The sequence below is a fragment of the Halichoerus grypus genome, chromosome 6 (genome assembly GCF_964656455.1).
Source record: "Halichoerus grypus chromosome 6, mHalGry1.hap1.1, whole genome shotgun sequence".
Classification (NCBI taxonomy): Eukaryota; Metazoa; Chordata; class Mammalia; order Carnivora; family Phocidae; genus Halichoerus; species Halichoerus grypus.
Window position 1 is genome coordinate 121,590,868 of NC_135717.1, and position 17,225 is coordinate 121,608,092.

At 50.5% G+C, this 17,225-nt stretch overlaps 2 protein-coding genes, 1 long non-coding RNA gene and 1 other non-coding gene across 5 annotated transcripts; 3 read left to right on the forward strand and 1 right to left on the reverse strand.

Annotated features, from left to right (window-relative positions):
• Positions 1–403: 403 nt before the first annotated feature.
• Positions 404–1,380, reverse strand: LOC144382379 (uncharacterized). The gene is made up of 2 exons (XR_013449222.1): positions 1,047–1,380; positions 404–720 (listed from the first exon to the last, which is right to left on the reverse strand). It is a non-coding gene; the product is annotated as an uncharacterized LOC144382379 (long non-coding RNA).
• Positions 1,381–4,321: 2,941 nt separating this feature from the next.
• TRNAR-CCU (transfer RNA arginine (anticodon CCU)) lies at positions 4,322–4,394 on the forward strand. Its single transcript has one exon. It is a non-coding gene; the product is annotated as a tRNA-Arg (tRNA).
• A 4,634-nt stretch (positions 4,395–9,028) lies between these two features.
• On the forward strand, positions 9,029–13,629 carry MYL6B (myosin light chain 6B). Its single transcript, XM_036077438.2, has 8 exons — positions 9,029–9,184; positions 10,837–11,059; positions 11,782–11,809; positions 12,046–12,189; positions 12,420–12,593; positions 13,121–13,198; positions 13,349–13,386; positions 13,525–13,629. Exons 2-7 carry the CDS (start codon positions 10,883–10,885, stop codon positions 13,375–13,377), a joined length of 630 nt encoding a protein of 209 aa, XP_035933331.1. The 5' UTR covers positions 9,029–9,184; positions 10,837–10,882; the 3' UTR covers positions 13,378–13,386; positions 13,525–13,629.
• Positions 13,630–13,893: 264 nt separating this feature from the next.
• Positions 13,894–17,126, forward strand: MYL6 (myosin light chain 6). 2 transcript variants are annotated; one of them, XM_036077440.2, is made up of 7 exons: positions 13,894–14,023; positions 14,273–14,300; positions 15,164–15,307; positions 15,536–15,709; positions 15,803–15,880; positions 16,190–16,235; positions 16,946–17,126. In XM_036077440.2, the coding sequence occupies exons 1-6, from the start codon at positions 14,021–14,023 to the stop codon at positions 16,216–16,218; spliced, it is 456 nt and encodes a 151-aa protein (XP_035933333.1). In that variant the 5' UTR covers positions 13,894–14,020; the 3' UTR covers positions 16,219–16,235; positions 16,946–17,126. The 2 variants fall into 2 exon arrangements, with proteins under 2 accessions (XP_035933333.1, XP_035933332.1); XM_036077439.2 differs by lacking the exon at positions 16,190–16,235.
• The last annotated feature ends 99 nt before the right edge of the window (positions 17,127–17,225 follow it).

The following is a 17,225-nucleotide window of genomic DNA, read 5'->3' on the forward strand; positions in this document are numbered from 1 at the left end:
CTACGTAAGGTGATAGATGTTAACTGTAACTAGACTTACTGTTCATCATTTTGAGATGTATACAAATATTGAAATAATATGTTGGATACCTGAAACGAATTTAATGTTCTATGTCAATGTTAATTTTTTTAAATAAAAAAAGGAAAAAATGCAAGCTAAAATTAAAAAAAAAAAAAGGCTTTCGATTTATGAATCATGTCAATTTTTTTTTTTTAATATTTTATTTATTTATTTGAGACAGAGAGAATGAGAGAGACAGAGCACATGAGAGGGGGGAGGGTCAGAGGGAGAAGCAGGCTCCCCGCCGAGCAGGGAGCCCGATGCGGGACTCGATCCAGGGACTCCAGGATCATGACCTGAGCCGAAGGCAGTCGCTTAACCAACTGAGCCACCCAGGCGCCCCTGAATCATGTCAATTTAATTAGTGGTCACAACCTACTGTGGATGCAGCCACTGAGAATGTTGGTTCCATTGAGGAGTCAAGGGACCTGTGTGAAGTAGCTCCTTTTGAGTTTCTCAGTAAGACTCATTCCCAGTCACAGGGACGAATGAAGGCAGTTACCCGTCTGCTGTCCGCTGTCCGTTATGATCTCGTGGGCTGTGCAGGGAAAGGACTCCTAAGCTGTGAACCTGGAAGCTCTGTGCCCCAGCACGGGCCCACAGTGTGTCTTAGTGGCAGGTATCACCATATCCACAAAGGCTTCAGGCCTACGTGATGGGCTGCAAAATGAGAAATATTTTCTAACCATTCAGATATGCTCACTTTGAGCTCTGCTCCCTTTGGACCCTTCCTTAAATGGCAGCTAGAGAAGCTGCACTCCGTCCAACTACCAGATGGAAAGAGAGTGGGGGGGGGGGGAGGAAGAGCAGATTACTGAAAATAGGCTCAGTGGACCAGGTGATTTCAGAACTGCCTTTGGAGGGGGGGATGCTTTATCATCTTCTCTGGAAGAATATAAACCTTAGGATGCTGTCCACTGGGAGGAGAGGAAAGGCTCAGGGGAAAAAAACTAAACTCAGTTCCACAAGGTGTTGTCAAAATTCACCTTATTAACAAAAGCTGAATTTCAACTTCAGGCCACCCATGAACGAAGCTCCTATTTTTTTTTCAATAACTCTTGTGTACTCACTGCTGGTCTTCTGCTGTCTCCGTTTCCTTCCCATCAACTTAAGAGGATTCTCAAGGGGCGCCTGGGTGGCTCAGTCGTTAAGTGTCTGCCTTTGGCTCGGGTCATGATCCCAGGGTCCTGGGATTGAGCCCCACATTGGGCTCCCTGCTCGGTGGGAAGCCTGCTTCTCCCTCTCCCACTCCCCCTGCTTGTGTTCCCTCTCTCGCTGTCTCTCTCTCTCTGTCAAATAAATAAATAAATTTTTTTTTTTTCTTTTTTTAAAGAGGATTCTCAAGCCTTGACCATGAGCAAGAGGACACAGCTGCCCTCCCCCCAACCCAGAAACTTAATTAAGGAAGGAAAACCCAAAAAACACAGGGCAGAGAAACTTACATTTCTAAAGTCTCTTATCGAGTTGTTCAATACTGGGCATGTGGCCCAAGGCCTGCTGGCCTAGCTGGCTTCAGATAATACAAACAGGGATCTTGCAATGTGTGATTTTAAGAAGCACTCTTGGTCTAGTTCATCATTCAAGTAATTACACTTCCAGAAAACTAGAAGACATGGCACAAATTCTCCCATCCAGAAGGTCCCTAATCTTTCCCAACCTTTGCCAGTTAGGGCCATATAAGGGAGGAGGTACTGATCTACATACTAAATGCAAGACGAGACACAATTCAGTACATTGTTGTACTTATATAGACAAAGATGGAACAAATTAAGGGTCATTAATCACAAGAATTAAACAAATGTACATCTGTTACTTCTCAAACAGCCGGCCTTGGACACTAACACATACAAGATGCCTACCTCTTCCGGAGAAAGGCAGATACCACTGCGTACGGGGACACTGTCACCGATGTCTGCAAATATGACCCTCTTTTTTTTTTTTTTAAGTTTTATTTATTGGGGTGCCTGGGTGGCTCAGTCATCAAGCGTCTGCCTTCGGCTCGGGGCATGATCCCAGGGTCCTGGGATCGAGCCCTGCAACAGGCTCCCTGCTCCGCAGGAAGCCTGCTTCTCCCTCTCCCACTCCTCCTGCTTGTGTTCCCTCTCTCGCTGTGTCTCTCTCTGTCAAATAAAAAAAAAAAAAAAATCTTTAAGTTTTATTTATTTAAGTAATCTCTACCCTCTGTGTGGGGCTTGAACTCACAAGCCAAGATCAGGAGTCATAGGTTCGGAGCTCGCCAGGCGCCCCACAAATACTACTCTCTTGAAATGTGGCTTTACAGGCCCAGCGTGCTGTGGTCCACTGGGTGTGGCAGTACCGTCGTCTGCCCAACAGCCGTTTCCCCTCTTCCCGACATACGGAATCCCAGGGCATTCCTGGTGGCAGTGTGCCGGCCCCGGGGCGCTCATCACGATCCTCTCTGCTAGATACTCTTTCCCAGCCTCCCCTGTAACTTGGGGTGGCTCTGTGTAGCCCCAGCTTTAGTCAGTAAGATGTAAGAGGAAGTCAGTTGGGGACTGGAGTGTCAACAGAAGAAAGCCCTCACTGCCTCCTTCCTTTCTGGTTGGGTCACTGTAGGAAGGATGTGATGCCTGGAGCTGAAGCAGCCTTCTTTAAGGCCATGAGGTGACTAACATAAGGAGGAAAAACTAACTTGATTAAGGAATACATATTTTAAAAATTAGGATCATGCGGCATATACATACAATGAAATATTATTTAGCCATTAAAAAAAAAGGAAAACTTGCCATTTGCAACAATATGGATGGACCTCTAGGGCATTATGCTAAATGAAGTAAGTCAGAGAAAGGCAAATACTGGGGCGCCTGGGTGGCTCAGTCATGAAGCGTCTGCCTTCGGCTCGGGTCATGATCCCGGGGTCCTGGGATCGAGCCCCACATCGGGCTCCCTGCTCCGTGGGAAGCCTGCTTCTCCCTCTCCCATTCCCCCTGCTTGTGTTCCCTCTCTCGCTGTGTCTCTCTGTCAAATAAATAAATAAAATCTTTAAAAAAAAAAAGGCAAATACTGTATGACCTCACTTAACTGTAAAAACAAAACACTGAGCTCACAGATTCAGAAAACAGAATGGTGCGGGGAGGGGAGGGACAGCTCCGATTGTAGGAGAAATAGGCGAAGAGGGTCAAAAGGAACAAACTTCCAGTTATAAAATGAATAAGTCCTGGAGATGTAATGTACATGTGCATGGGAACTATAGTTAATAATACTGTAGTGCATATTTGAAAGTTGCTAAGTTTAGAGATAAGTTTTCATCATAAGAAAAAATTTTTTTTCTAACTATGTGTGGTGATGGACGTTAATTAAACTTATTGTGATTATCTCACAATGTATAAAAATACAGAATCATGTTACACACCTAAAACTAATGTTACATGTCCATTATACCTCAATAGAAAGAAAAACGACTAAAAATCTAGGATCAGGCAAATAGAGTGATTATATACACAAAACTGAACATAAGAAAGGTACAAAGAATAAAGGGGAGCTAAGAGAGCATCTGAGGGGCCTTACATCACCTCTGCAAACCTATGTCTACCTAACACTTCCAACCCACTCTACCCCTTAAAATTCTTTACCTTTATTTACACAAAGCTCACCTGGCCTCCTCTGAAATCTGGCTCACCTCCCAAGAGACCTCACTCACCTGGAGCACCCTCAAGGGGAGACTGCTCCCTTCCGTGAACTCCATATTCTTATACTGGGAGGTGGGGTCCACATTCTCCTTGCATCCCAATGCTGCTTCCCCACTGTTATTCTCAGAGCAGTAAAAATCTCAGCTCCTTTGCAGTTGATGCCAATCTGTTACACCGTCTCTACCTTCTCTCATCTCGGTCATTCACTAAATACACGGGCACTCAATAGTTACTGAAGGGTATGGTACCCGGAATACTGTTGCCATCCCGGCGTCTTCAATGTATAATGTAGGTTATTCAATAATTAACATCATAGTTCCTCACTGGGGTGGACAATGTAGGTTCCCTCCCCAATGTCCTTTCTACTCCTCCCCATTTGGACTGACTCCAATACACCTCCAATGGCAGACAAACCCTGACTGGCCCGTCAGAGTAACACCATCCTCCTTGTCACAGGGGCGGGCAAAACCCCCATGCCTAAGCCAAACAGGGCACGTTATTTCCCTAGTCATGGTGATTAATTCAAGGGTTGATGGGCATTTTTCTGTCAGTCTAGTCAGAGTGAAGTTCAGGAACTGATTCCAATGGTGAAGAAAAGCTCACTCTGCTGCGCCTGGCTGGCTCAGTCAGTAGAGCATGAGACTCCTAATCTCAGGGTCATGAGTTCAAGCCCCATGTTGGACGTAAAGCCTATTTAAAAATAATAATAATAAATACTTCCAAATTAAAAAAAGAAAAGCTCCCTCTCTTCCTCTTGTGGTATAAGGATGTGATAATACCTGTGCAGCTGAGCCAGATATGGGGAATCCAAGTAAGAAGCTAACAAATGGAGGACAGTGACAAGAAAATTAGAAAATCCCTTTGCGATGTCATGAAATTTCTGGATCAAAATGAACTTGAATCCCACCCTACCTCTTGACTTTTCAATTGCATAAGCCAATAAATCCTCTTTATTGGTTAACCAGTTTTAGTCAGATTTTTGCTATTTGCAATTGAAAAAGCCCTAAGGAACATTCTGCTCAGATCCAATAACCTTCACCTCCCTACCCTTTCAATCATTCACTCTCATGGCCACTCAACCTAGTTCCTGTCTTCCTCTATATCCTTTGAAATTTTAATCTCAAATGCACTATTTTCTCCAACTATCTTACTTCTTCAACCTCGAGACCCAAGCCTGTTGGTGACTTTCTATAGTCTCTCAATCTAATAGGCCACTTTTTTTTTTTTTTAAAGTAAGCTCTACACCCAATGTGGGGCTTGAACTTACGACCCTGAGATCAAGGGTCACATGCTCTATCCTCTGAGCCAGCCAGATGCCCCAATAGGCCACTTTTATACTCATTTCTCTATGTGGCCCGGACCACAAACCCTCTTGGACTCAGACTCCCAATCGCTTCCATGGTCATCCATCATCCCTACCCCACAACACTGTTCTAGCTCATTCATCCAAGCAGCTGAGTACTGCTGGACGGAGGAGATCACTCCCTCGTGGGCTGGTTCCATTACAAGCTCGATCTCCCACAGCAACCGCCCTCCATGCTGCCCAGCAAGTTCATGCAGGGAGCACACAGCAGACACTCGGGAAATGTCAAATGAGTATCTGTGACGGGGTCCCCAGTAAGCCGTCTCCCGCTTTTCATCACACCTGTTTCAAACCTTCACGACTTTCTCAAGCCACCTCCTCCCTTTCTTCTTTTAGGAAATCAATCACCTCATGTTCTACTACAGGGTAAAAATACCTGGGAACTCTCTCAATCTCCTGAATCCCGAATCTATCTCCTTATAAGTAACTTACTAGTGTCAGTTCCCTTTTATCCAGATAGCCATTCATTCTCCAGATATTTGACTGCCCAGTACATGCCAGGCACTGTACTCTGCTCGGCCCTAGAAAGGGTGTGTGTTGGCAGGGAGAGGGGGCAGAGACAGAAAGGATGTGGCAACAACCTGAGAAAAGGGAACATGGCCCCTTTGAAGATCTGAACGCTAGTAGATGTGGCTAGTATAGAGGTGGGGCCGGAACAAGCAGTGTTTGAAGCTGCCGGGGTTTGTGGGCCAACTAAAGATTTAGTCTTTATCAAAACACATGGAAGGATTTTAGGTAGGGAGATGACATGATCAAATGCACATTTTGAAAAGATCACTCCTCTTATTAAAGCTGTAGTTACCTATGTTAGTTTGTTCTCTGTCCTTTCCGTAGCTAAAAATATTTCAAATAGATTCCCAGGCCCTAACACAGACCTAGAGTCAGAATCTTTGGGGGCAGTCTGGAAGTTTGTCTGTTTACAAAGCTCCCAGGAGATTCTGAAGAACAGCTAAGTCTGAGAACCACTGTTTTAGAGCATTAAAAAAATGAAGCTAGCGTACTTACCATAAAATGTATTTTTCTGCTTGTATCTTGCATCTAGTGTGGGCTTACAAAAATGGGACTTGGGGCACCTGGGTGGCTGTCAGTTAAGCGTCTGTCTTCCGCTCAGGTCATGATCCCAGGGTTCTGGCATCGAGTCCCACATCCAGTTACCTGCTCAGCGGGGAGTCTGCTTCTCCCTCTGCCCCTCCCCCGCCCCCCGCTTGTGCTCTCTCTCTCAAATAAATAAAATCTTTAAAAAAATGGGACTTGGAAAAGACTTTATAAACTACCCATGTATCATAAAACATCCTGGTTATGGGTTACCATGAATACCACTTCCTGGTCAAAATGCCAAAGGACTGAAGACATTTTTCCTAATAAATTCTCTCCTATTTACTTAGGAAATAGTGTTCTCTCTTCCTAAACTATTATGCACCTTAACACATTAGCTAGTGTTTAAAGAGCTAGTTAAGCTCTATAGGGTGAACCCACAATTATAGTTAAGCTCTACAGGGTGAACCCACAATTATTCAAGTAACTGAAGATCTATAAGTGCCGTGAAATTCCTAAAGTTGTTCTACTAGTTTTTGTTTTTTTGTTTTTCTTGTTTTTTAAGAGAGAGAAAGTACATGCACAGGCATGCAGGGGGGAGGGGCAGAGGGAGAGAGAGAACGTTAAGCAGGCCCCAAGCCCAGAGTGGAGCCCACATGAGATCATGACCTGAGTCAAAATCAGGAGTCAGATGCTCAACGGATGCTCAACCGACTGAGTCACCTAGGCGTCCCTGTTCTTAGTTTTGTTTTTTTTTTTTAAAGATTTTATTTATTTATTTATTTGAGAGAGAGAGAGAGAAACCACATGAGAGGGGGGAGGGTCAGAGGGTGAAGCAGACTCCCTGCCAAGCAGGGAGCCCGATGCGGGACTAGATCCAGGGACTCCAGGATCATGACCTGAGCCGAAGGCAGTTGCTTAACCAACTGAGCCACCCAGGCGCCCTGTTCTTAGGTTTTTTAATGTGTATTTTTCTTTTACTTTTAAAGACTTGCCCTTTCTAATTATTTTATGTTGAGATAATATTAGAATAAATATGCAATCCCTAAAAACATACAAGTCACATGCTATGCAGGGAGAGAGGAGAGAGGCATTTGTCACAGAAAATCCACATACATGTTGTAGAAATCACCTATGCCCGGTTAAGATCATGTTCAGTACAGTTTGCATTATTTATGATTAAAAGACAAGAATGTACAAAAAATGAAGGCCATTCCTCCGATCTGTTTGCCAAGAGCCTTCATGTTTTCTCTTTGCACTACTTTTTTTTTTTTTTTTTTAAGATTTTATTTATTTATTTGACAGAGAGAGACACAGCGAGAGAGGGAACACAAGCAGGGGGAGTGGGAGAGGGAGAAGCAGGCTTCCCGCCGAGCAGGGAGCCCGATGCGGGGCTCGATCCCAGGATCATGACCTGAGCTGAAGGCAGACACTTAACCATCCGAGCCACCCAGGCGCCCCTGCACTACTTCTTTATAAAGCAGACAAAAATGCTAGAAAGTCAGATGATGCCATAACCGCTTCTACTTGACAAAGTGCCAAAAGAGGGCTACAGCTAGACAAAGGGGAAGAGGAAAAAAAAATCAGATAAACCACATTTTCCAAATCAACTACTGCTGACATGATGAAAGACACAAAAAGGCACTTGTGATACAGCTCTTCCCAGCCTTGTAACCAAACACTTAATAAGAAACGTATTTCTTCTTGCTGCATTTCTTCAGGCCCAGTGAGCCTTTATGGGTATAAAATGGGGAAATACCAACTACTTCATATATTGGGAAGAGTAAAGGAAATTTATTTCACAAACACTTACACACTACTTACTCTGTGCCAGGCCCATTCTATTTTACAAATATTAACACATCTCCTCCTCCCGACAGCCTTATGAGCTAGGTACTATTATCCTTATTTTACAGACGGGGGAACTGAGGCACACAGAGGTAACTACATTTGCCAGAGGTTACCAGCAGATACCTGGTAGAACCTGGGTTCCAATCTAAACTGAGGGGTGTGAGCCCATTCTCTTAAGCTCCCCCTTTGCTGCCTGAGATAATTTAGCCCCTCGAGCGCTAAGGGCTCGCTGGTGGCCTCTGGGATAGCTGCTAACATTTTTACTCTTCCGAGCAGCTTGCCCCAAGCAGCAAACATCACTTACTGCCCATAAAGTTTATTTATACCTCTACTCTGAACCTCTCTGCCCGCACGCCCAGGTAGCCCCAGCCTCCAGCCCCAGGGGCACGGCCAGGGCCCTTCCTGAACCAGGGCCTGACCGGCTGGTACCCTCCCAGCCCAGGGGGGACCTCTGATAATGGTTTGGGGAATGAGGTGTCCAATGCTGGCAGAGATGTCACCGACTGAAAGGGCCGGACGGCCAAGCCTCCGTTCCAGGCGGGCCCGCGAGGTCCCGGCCGCAGTATGGAGAAACTTCAACTTGGGAGAAACTGAGGCAGGTGACCATGCTTAATTCCAAATCTTAACATTTACTTCAACTACCAGCTCATTTAAAAAAAGAAGAGAAGAAAAAGAAAAACCTTGGAGTTACTGTCCCAAGTCACACAGCGACTCAGTGGCCTCTGCCCTTACTACCAAACCGCGCGGTTAAGCTAAGCCGACCGCACCACCGTCCCCGCGGCAGTGAGCGCCGGCCACGGCGCCTTCCATCCGGCCTGCGGCAGCTTCGCCCTTCCCCTGGTTCGGCGTTCTCCCACCGGCCGATCCGGGAACACACCCCAGCCCACGCCAAACGGGGAACGCACGGCTGGGCAAGGGAGACATCCCTTGTGCGGGGGGCTCCCCGCACGGTTTTAGGGTCAGGGGAGTGGACTGTAGGTTGATCACTGCCTTTTAGTTCCGGGACAAGAAGAGCGCCAAAACAGCCTGAGTCACCAACCGCCGCCACCTGCCGGAAGCCACTGTTTGGGCGTCCTCTTCCAGCGAGAGAGCCGCGTTTCCCGTGAGCCCGCGGGCGCTCGAGGACTACGACTCCCGGCATGCTTCGAGGCCGCTGGAGTTAACCCTTCGGGGCCCGCAGCCTCCTCCCAGCGCCCCGCCTCCGCCCTTACCTGGACCCCGCAGGGTGAGTTTTTGGGAGCTGGGGAGGGACTCTTTCCTTTATTTAAGCTTGATTTAAGGTGTGCGTGCGTGCGTGCGTGTGCGTGTGTGTGTGTGTGTGTGATGTATTCTGGGAGGGTGGAATGATTCTGATTTTTCTAAAATGGGACAATGTTCAGTAATGAGATTCAGACGCATTTTTTGCAAGTGGGAGACAGATTCAACTCTCTGAACCCCAGGGTCTAAGTGGAATCACTACTATCTTCCTCAGAACGCTGCCTAAATCCTTTCCTTCCTTATCCCTAGAACAAAATAGCCAGCAACCTCTCCCCTCTCCCAACCCACCTCTGACTTAGACCCTACCCTGGTGTCCCCGGCAAGGTTTGGGACCTGGCGCCAATGTCAGGGTTTTTATTATTCTCTGGTTGGGGGTTAAGTACCTGGAGAGCCCATAGGACCTCCCACATCCTTTTTATTAGAGATTTTAGAATTTAGGCCCTTTGCCTCTCAGGGCCTGCCCTTCCCCTCAGGTGCCACCACAGAGCGAGTCCCTGCAAGTTCAGCAGGCACCCTGCCTTTGTCGGACTTGAATGACCGTGGGCTTGTGGAAAAGGGTTCCTTCCTTGGGATTATGGGTGGTGGGTGTTAAACCTGATCTTTGTCCCCACCCTTACCCTTAATACAATACTGGGAAAGGAGACAATGGGGGGTGTCACACTCCTCTTTCTGTTACTATTCTTTATCTACATTGTGCACAATCCCAGTTCTGGGCTGGGAGGGAGGGCGGCAGGGACTGTAAGATTTGGGGATTATTAGTCTGTGGGGTCAACTACCCCTGCTTCTCAACCGTGGTCAGAGGGAAGTGGAGGACCTGCTTGTTTTTTTCACCTTTCACTGCTCCCAGACCCCAATTTTTTTTAAGATTTTATTTTTGAGTAGTCTGCACACCCAATGTGGGGCCCGAACCCACAACCCGGAGAGATCAGGAGTTGCATGTTCTACTGACTGAGCCAGCCAGGTGTCCCTCCCAGACCCCACTTTAACAATCCTACTTCACAAGGCCCTCCTCCCTGCCTCAGCCTTTAAGAACCTAAAGCTGCTAGGGGCGCCTGGGTGGCTCAGTTGGTTAAGCGACTGCCTTTGGCTCAGGTCATGATCCCGGAGTCCCGGGATCAAGTCCCGCATCGGGCTCCCTGCTCGGCGAGGAGCCTGCTTCTCCCTCTGACCCTCCCCCCCTCATGTACTCTCTCTCTCATTCTCCCTCTCTCAAATAAATAAATAAATCTTTAAAAAAAAAAAAAGAACCTAAAGCTGCTAGAAAAAAGGGCTACTCTGTGTCAGGGGCTTGAGGCCTGGAATACCTGGATCCTCTTCTTTGCTTCAGCCCTATGTCAGTGTCTGTCGCTGGCAAGCATCCTATCCTTACCCCGGAGGTTAACTCCCTCATTCTGGGCAGTCTCTGGCTTCCTTCCCCTGCCCCCAAAGGGGCCATTGTTCTGGCCAGCATTTGGGGCCGGGTGAACAGAAGAGAGAAGACCTTGGGGCAGGAGTCCTGAACCATAGGAGTCCAGGGCAGGCCAGCATATCTCTCCTCTATCTCACCCTCCCCACCGCCAACTGGCTCCCTGCCCCTGCCCCCGCCCCTTGACATCCCAGACTCCCTGGCTATTTAAACAGAGATGGGTGCCCCCATCGGCACACTGTCCTTTGGCCACCGGACATCATGCCTCCCAAGAAGGATGTTCCCATGAAGAAACCAGCGGGACCCTCTATTGCCAAGCCTGCTGCCAAACCAGCAGCAGGAGCCCCTCCAGCCAAGACCAAGGCTGAGCCAGCTCCAGCTGCCCCTCCTGCCCCTCAGAAAACCCAGGAGCCCCCCATCGATCTCTCCAAAGTGGTGGTGAGTCCCGGGAAAGTGAGGAAAGGATTTGGAAGGGATGATACAGGGTGGGAAACAGCCTAGGGGATTTGGGGGTATCTAGAAGACAGGGCATCAGTAAGCACTGGACAGATATTAGAGATTTCTCTTAGTCTCCCCTTTGGAAGCATCCAGGCTTATGACTCTGCTGTTCTTTTTTGTTCTCTCCCTCTAACCTATAACATGTGTGTGGGTACGTACACACATTCTCACTGACCCCCCTGCTGGAGGCAGGGACCCGTGAGATGGGGAACATCTGGGTTCTGAGGACAGTTTCAAGGTGAAGAGAGGGAACTGGTGCCTGTTTCTGGCTGACAGTTCAATTCTAAAAGCCACAGCCCTGAACCCCAGGAGGGAAGGCTGAAGAGGACAGACTTGTTAGACAATCACAGCTGGGGGCCAGGGGTAAATTTAGCTTTTGTTCAGTCCCCAGTTATGTGAGGGATGCAGAGCTCAGGGCACTGGAGGGAGGGAAACAGGTGGCATGGGATTAACCCTGTTCCCAGGAAACCCTCCCCCCCATAATTCCCCCTCTTGGGATTCTCCCAAGGTCCAGAGCTGGGAATGGGACTGAGGTGGCTGGGCTCCCCGCCTGGTCTCGTTGAGCCCCTCCCCAAAAGTGGCTGCCAGTTGGTTGGGAGGAGTGCTGGAGAGAGATTGAATGAGCCCTGTCATCCCTCCTCACCTGCTCTTTTCTTCCACAGATCGAGTTTAACAAGGATCAGCTGGAGGGTGAGGAGAAGCTGGTCCCTTAAGCTCCATGGTCTAGTCCCAAGCCCCTGGTCAGATCCTCTTTCTATTCCCCTGACTCCAGTCCCAACCTTGAAAACTTCCACGCTAGTGGTCTTTGTGTCCCCTATTCTGCCCAGCTCTAGCACATAGTTTCTGAACCTCCTTTCTGTCAGGGGTGGGGGAGGGGTGGTGATGGGAAACCCTGGTCCCAACACTGACCTCTTCTTATACTTCAGAGTTCAAGGAGGCCTTTGAGCTGTTTGATCGAGTAGGGGATGGCAAGATCCTGTACGGTCAGTGTGGGGATGTGATGAGGGCCCTGGGCCAGAACCCCACCAACGCCGAGGTGCTCAGGGTCCTGGGGAACCCCAAGAGTGATGGTGAGGGGGACGCCTGGAACAATGCGGGTTTTCGGGGTGGTGGTCGAACCGAGGAATGTTGGCAAGATGACAAAGGATGCTGGGGTGGGTCTCAGGACTTCAAAAACTGTCAAACTCCGGGTAGAAAAACAAACTGAATGTTGAACAGGATGAAAGCCTTCGTGGTAGGGATGGGAGCTGGGTGCAAGGTGACTCTACAGTGACCTCTCCCTCCCCTTTCTAACCTCTAGAGCTGAAGTCCCGGCGTGTGGACTTTGAGACTTTCCTGCCCATGCTCCAGGCCGTAGCCAAAAACCGGGACCAAGGCTCATATGAGGACTACCTGGAGGGGCTTCGGGTGTTTGACAAAGAGGGGAACGGCAAAGTCATGGGAGCAGAGCTCAGACATGTCCTCACCACCCTGGGTGAGGCAGGGACCAGAACTCCTGTGGGTTGGAGAGGAGGGGGTGGACCAAGAAGGTTAGCCAAGTAGGCAGAGCCAGAGAAGGATTATCGGCCTATAGGTCATGGGCAGGAGACTGAGAAGGTCAGAGCCATGGGGGCAGAATCTGAAGGGCTTCTTCCTGCAGGAGGTGAAGTGAGGGTACATGCAGATGCCTCCCAAAGGACAGAGGAAAGGGGATGAGGTGGAAAACCTGATGTTCTGTGGTGGAAGAGATGCTTGTGCTCTGTGATCTGGTAGCCCCTTAACCCTCTGGAATCCACTTTCCCTCTGTCAAAGCTTTCACCAGGTGCTAATGCAGATGAGATGGAAAGCAAGATGCAGGGACACATTCGAGCTGTTACCATTACAAGGAGAGGATCCCTTTGGGGTTCTGTTGCTATGAGCAAGTTTCCAAGGGTGGGAGAAGAGAAGGTACCACCCAGAAGAGAAAGGCCTGGTTGGGGAGGGAGGGAGGGCAGGGACTAAAATTCTATGTCTGGGGCTCAGGAGAGAGGATGACTGAAGAGGAGGTGGAGACTGTTCTGGCAGGACACGAGGACAGCAATGGCTGCATCAACTATGAAGGTGAGGAGCCAAAGGAGCTGAAGGACAGGGGAGGAGGGGAGGCAGAAGGCTCGCGGTGTGTGGGTGGGGACACCCGGGGCCTGGATTGTCTCAAATCAGATGGATTATCGAAGGGCCTGCTTCTGAACCTCTCTTGCCTCCTCTCTACAGCCTTCCTGAAGCACATCCTAAGCGTCTGAGCTCTCCAGGTAGGGCTCCCCACACCCCACCTGGAGAGGCAAGTTTCCTTTCCTTCCCGCAGCCAGGGCAGAAAAGCAGGGAAGTGCGTTTTCGTGTCCTGCTGCGCGCGAGCGACAGGCCCTGGCAGCTTTCGTCTTTTTCCACAGATGCGGCGGGGTCGGATTCTGCCCCCCTTCCCTGGCAGGCGGAAGCACGTTCCTGCCACTAGGAGGCCACCTCTTGTTTCAAAATAAAGAGACGATTCCTCCCTAGGCGTCCGACTGTTGCTTTCTTCAGTCGTGGGACGGGGGTGGGGTGGGGGAAGGGGGGTTCGGGAGGGAGGGGGCGGGCAGGGTGGGCTCTCCTCTCCCCAATCCGATATCCTCTGATCTTCCCGCTGCACGGAGGAGCAGCTTCCCCACGCCCCGCTCGACCCGCTTCTGCGGTTTCCTCCCCCCAGGTAGCGCTATGCGGGAGGAAGCAGCAGCGGGCCCCGCCCACCTCATTACTAATGTAGCGATATTATCTGCATAAAGCCAGGCCGGGACTCCTATTGGCTGGATCAGCTGAGGGTGACGTCACTGGGACGTACTAAGACTAGGGTTGGGCCGGGAACCGGAGCCATTACTGCAGGAAAAGGTCCCGCGGAGCGGAGCCGTCAAGATGGTGGGGCCCGGGACCTGGAACGATGAGCGGGATTTGGGGCGAGAGGCGGGAAGTCGGGGGTAGGGGTTTGCAAAGGGAACCTGAGGGCCTGGAAGGTCGGGGGTGGGGTTGGAAAGTTTGGGGGTCCGGTCCTGTCGGGAAGCGAGTCCCCAGCACGGAACAGGAGTTTGTGGTTCAGTTTGTGGGACTGGGATAGAAGCTTGGGGGATTGGGGTTCAGATGCTGACTGCTCCCCTCTTCTCTGAGCAGTGTGACTTCACCGAGGACCAGACTGCAGGTAAGTAATCTCTGACCCCTACTGAGGTCATGTTTAGGGAGAGGGACCCCCGCCTCTAGCACCTACCTCCTAACCCCAACCTGTCATCTCTTCAGCACCCCCAGGGAAGTACTTCCTGGATTCCCTTCTCCTTCTTTCTGGATCCTCCATTTTCTTTTCTCACTCTTTCTTCCTCCCTCCCCTTCCACTCTAGATCCGAGCCCCAAGCCCCGGGTGAGTTTTAGGTGGTGTGGGTATGTGAAACAACTTGGTCGCCTAATGCCTGCTGTGTGTGTGGTGTGGGGAGGGTGTATTAAGTTGCCTGTGGTCCTGTCCTTTAATCAGCTTCTGCCTCTTTTCTCCTCCTGTGATAACCCCCGCCCCAGCTTGGAATCGTTAAGATTGTAAAAAGCAGTGACCTGGAATTTTGAGGAAATGGGGACAGGGGGATTTGCCGAGGATACTTCACAGCTGTACCCTCTGCAGGTCTCTTTCTGTACAGGAGGGGTTGGAAGTGGCAGGCTGGGATGACCCCAGTCCCAGGCTGCTGCTCCCACTTCCTTATAAGGACAGGGCCCAGACAGGGCGGTGGCAAATTCCTGCCGAGCAGAGGAGTGAGGAGGCTGGGCAGGCTTGCTGTAGGCACAGGGGCCTGTGAATGGATGTTACCTTTCTGCCCAGGGGGGAGGAAGGCTGTGTCATCATGTGGGACACCTGTGTTGGGAGGCAGGGACACTAGGTCCCTCTCAGTGGACTTGGGTGTACAGTGGTACAAACACCTGGTTTCCTCAGCATGAGCAAAGTTGAATGGGCAGAAGGGGTTGTGAGGGAGAGTATGGGTTAACCCCCATATGCTCAGTGCTGCTGTGTGTCTGAATCTTCAGAGTTCAAGGAGGCCTTTCAGCTGTTTGACCGGACAGGGGACGGCAAGATCCTGTACAGCCAGTGTGGGGACGTGATGAGGGCCCTGGGCCAGAACCCCACCAACGCCGAGGTGCTCAAGGTCCTGGGGAACCCCAAGAGTGATGGTGAGGGTCCTCACGAACAATTTCTCAGTGTGGTAATGGGTCTGCAGTTCTTCAGCTGAGAGCTTCCCTTTATCTTCATAGGCCCAGAACTCAAGCAGGTTTGTCTCAACTAGCGAATCCCACAGATTTCTCCTGCTTTGAGTGGGAGCCACCTGCTCACTTGCGGTCCCCGTAATCTCCTCAGTCCTGAGAACCCGTGTGACTTTCCTTCCACCTCCTTTATGGCAGAGATGAACGTGAAGGTGCTGGACTTTGAACACTTCCTGCCCATGCTGCAGACTGTGGCCAAGAACAAGGACCAGGGCACCTATGAGGACTATGTCGAAGGCCTTCGGGTGTTTGACAAGGAAGGGAACGGCACGGTCATGGGTGCTGAAATCCGGCATGTTCTTGTCACCCTGGGTAAGGCTCTGCCCTTGCTCCTCGCGCGCAGGTGCCACCTGATACACACGGGCCACCCAGTTCCCAAAATGCTTTTTCGCTTTCCCTCTGCAGGTGAGAAGATGACGGAGGAAGAAGTAGAGATGCTGGTGGCAGGGCACGAGGACAGCAATGGTTGTATCAACTACGAAGGTGAGGGATGAACTGGGGCTCTCGTGAAAGTGAAGCAAGTTGTCCAGGCAGGTCATGCCCGGCGTTTGGGGCTCTCCCTGTCCCTGGGCTCCAAAAAGCCAGGCGGCAAGGAGCAGGGCCCAGCCCGGCCCAGGAGTGGGAGGCCATGGGAATAGGACAGGAAAGGAAGGGATAATGTGTGAAGGGGGTGTGTGTGGGGGGGAAGGAACGGGGAGTCAAATCAAGGGAATGTCTGTTCCCCCACTGCCTGACCCCTTCACCCCATGTCTGTGTCTGGTCTTCACCATGAATGTCTCTTCCTTCCTGCAGCATTTGTGAGGCATATCCTGTCTGGGTGACGGGCCCAGTGGGGCGGGTACGGCTCCTCCCAGCCTCCCCTTCTCTAGTTGCCCCCTCCCCAGTGTTTTTCTGCCCAAGCTCTGCTCTCTAGCCCTTGCCCTACCCCTACTACCATCTGACTTCCTCCTAGCATGTTTCTGCATGGAGCTGACTGGGGAGGGGAGGGGAGGGGTTCCTCAAAGAGGAAGACAGCCTGGGGGTGTGGTACCTCCTTTTCTCCTAGAATGGGCTCTGAGGTTTTGCTTATAGGGCCTGGGGTGCTAGTGTCTGGGAACTCGCACCAGCCTGTCCCCATCTTGCTTCAGGGTGATCCTTTGGCCCTGGGGATAGGTGGTTGCACAGGGGGGTTGGTTGCCTGCCCCATCGTGCTGCTATAGCTGATTAGTCTTTTCTTCTTCCTTCTGCTGGGCAGCTTGGAGGTACCCTAACCCAAACCTCTGTCTTCTCCTGCCAATGGCTGACAGTAGCTGTAGGTGTAGTTGAGAACTTCTCTGCCTCCTGCTGTGTCCTTGCTGCTCAGGGTGGGGTGGAGGAGCTAACAGTGGGTGGGAGGGGAGCTGGGGGCCGAGAGAACTGGGCAGACTCAAGGTGGCTCCTCTGCAAAGCCAAGGTTGGTTTCTGCGGGCACGCTCCTGTGCTACCCTTGTGGTCCTATGGTCTCCTGGCCCCTGGTGGACCCCTCCCCGCAGCCCTACTCCCTGGCTCACCCGTCTCTCTGATCCACAGAGCTCGTCCGTATGGTGCTGAATGGCTGAGGACGTTCGAGCCCTGTGTCTTCCCCTGTGTGAGACTGCATGTAGCCCTGAAGGCGTCCTAGGTCCTCTTGTCACAGCACCTTCGCCAGCTCGTCTCTCTTGGATGATATTTGCTGTCAGCGTTCACCAAATAAACTTGCTCTGTGCCCTAAGCATGGTTCTGCTTTCCTTCGTGAGCAGGGTGAAGGGGAGGAGAGACCATCTAGGGTCAATAGACCAGGGGCTGGGGGAAGGGCTGGTAGGATCCATCT

Bases quoted from the DNA above. Each gene is read 5' to 3' on its own strand.
- MYL6B (XM_036077438.2), top strand. From the start codon at position 10,883: ATGCCTCCCAAGAAGGATGTTCCCATGAAGAAACCAGCGGGACCCTCT. The intron at 12,190-12,419 runs GTGAGGGGGACG...TCTAACCTCTAG, and splicing joins GGGGAACCCCAAGAGTGATG to AGCTGAAGTCCCGGCGTGTG. The intron at 13,199-13,348 runs GTGAGGAGCCAA...TCCTCTCTACAG, and splicing joins TGGCTGCATCAACTATGAAG to CCTTCCTGAAGCACATCCTA.
- MYL6 (XM_036077440.2), top strand. The intron at 14,301-15,163 runs GTAAGTAATCTC...CTGAATCTTCAG, and splicing joins CACCGAGGACCAGACTGCAG to AGTTCAAGGAGGCCTTTCAG. The intron at 15,710-15,802 runs GTAAGGCTCTGC...TTCCCTCTGCAG, and splicing joins GCATGTTCTTGTCACCCTGG to GTGAGAAGATGACGGAGGAA.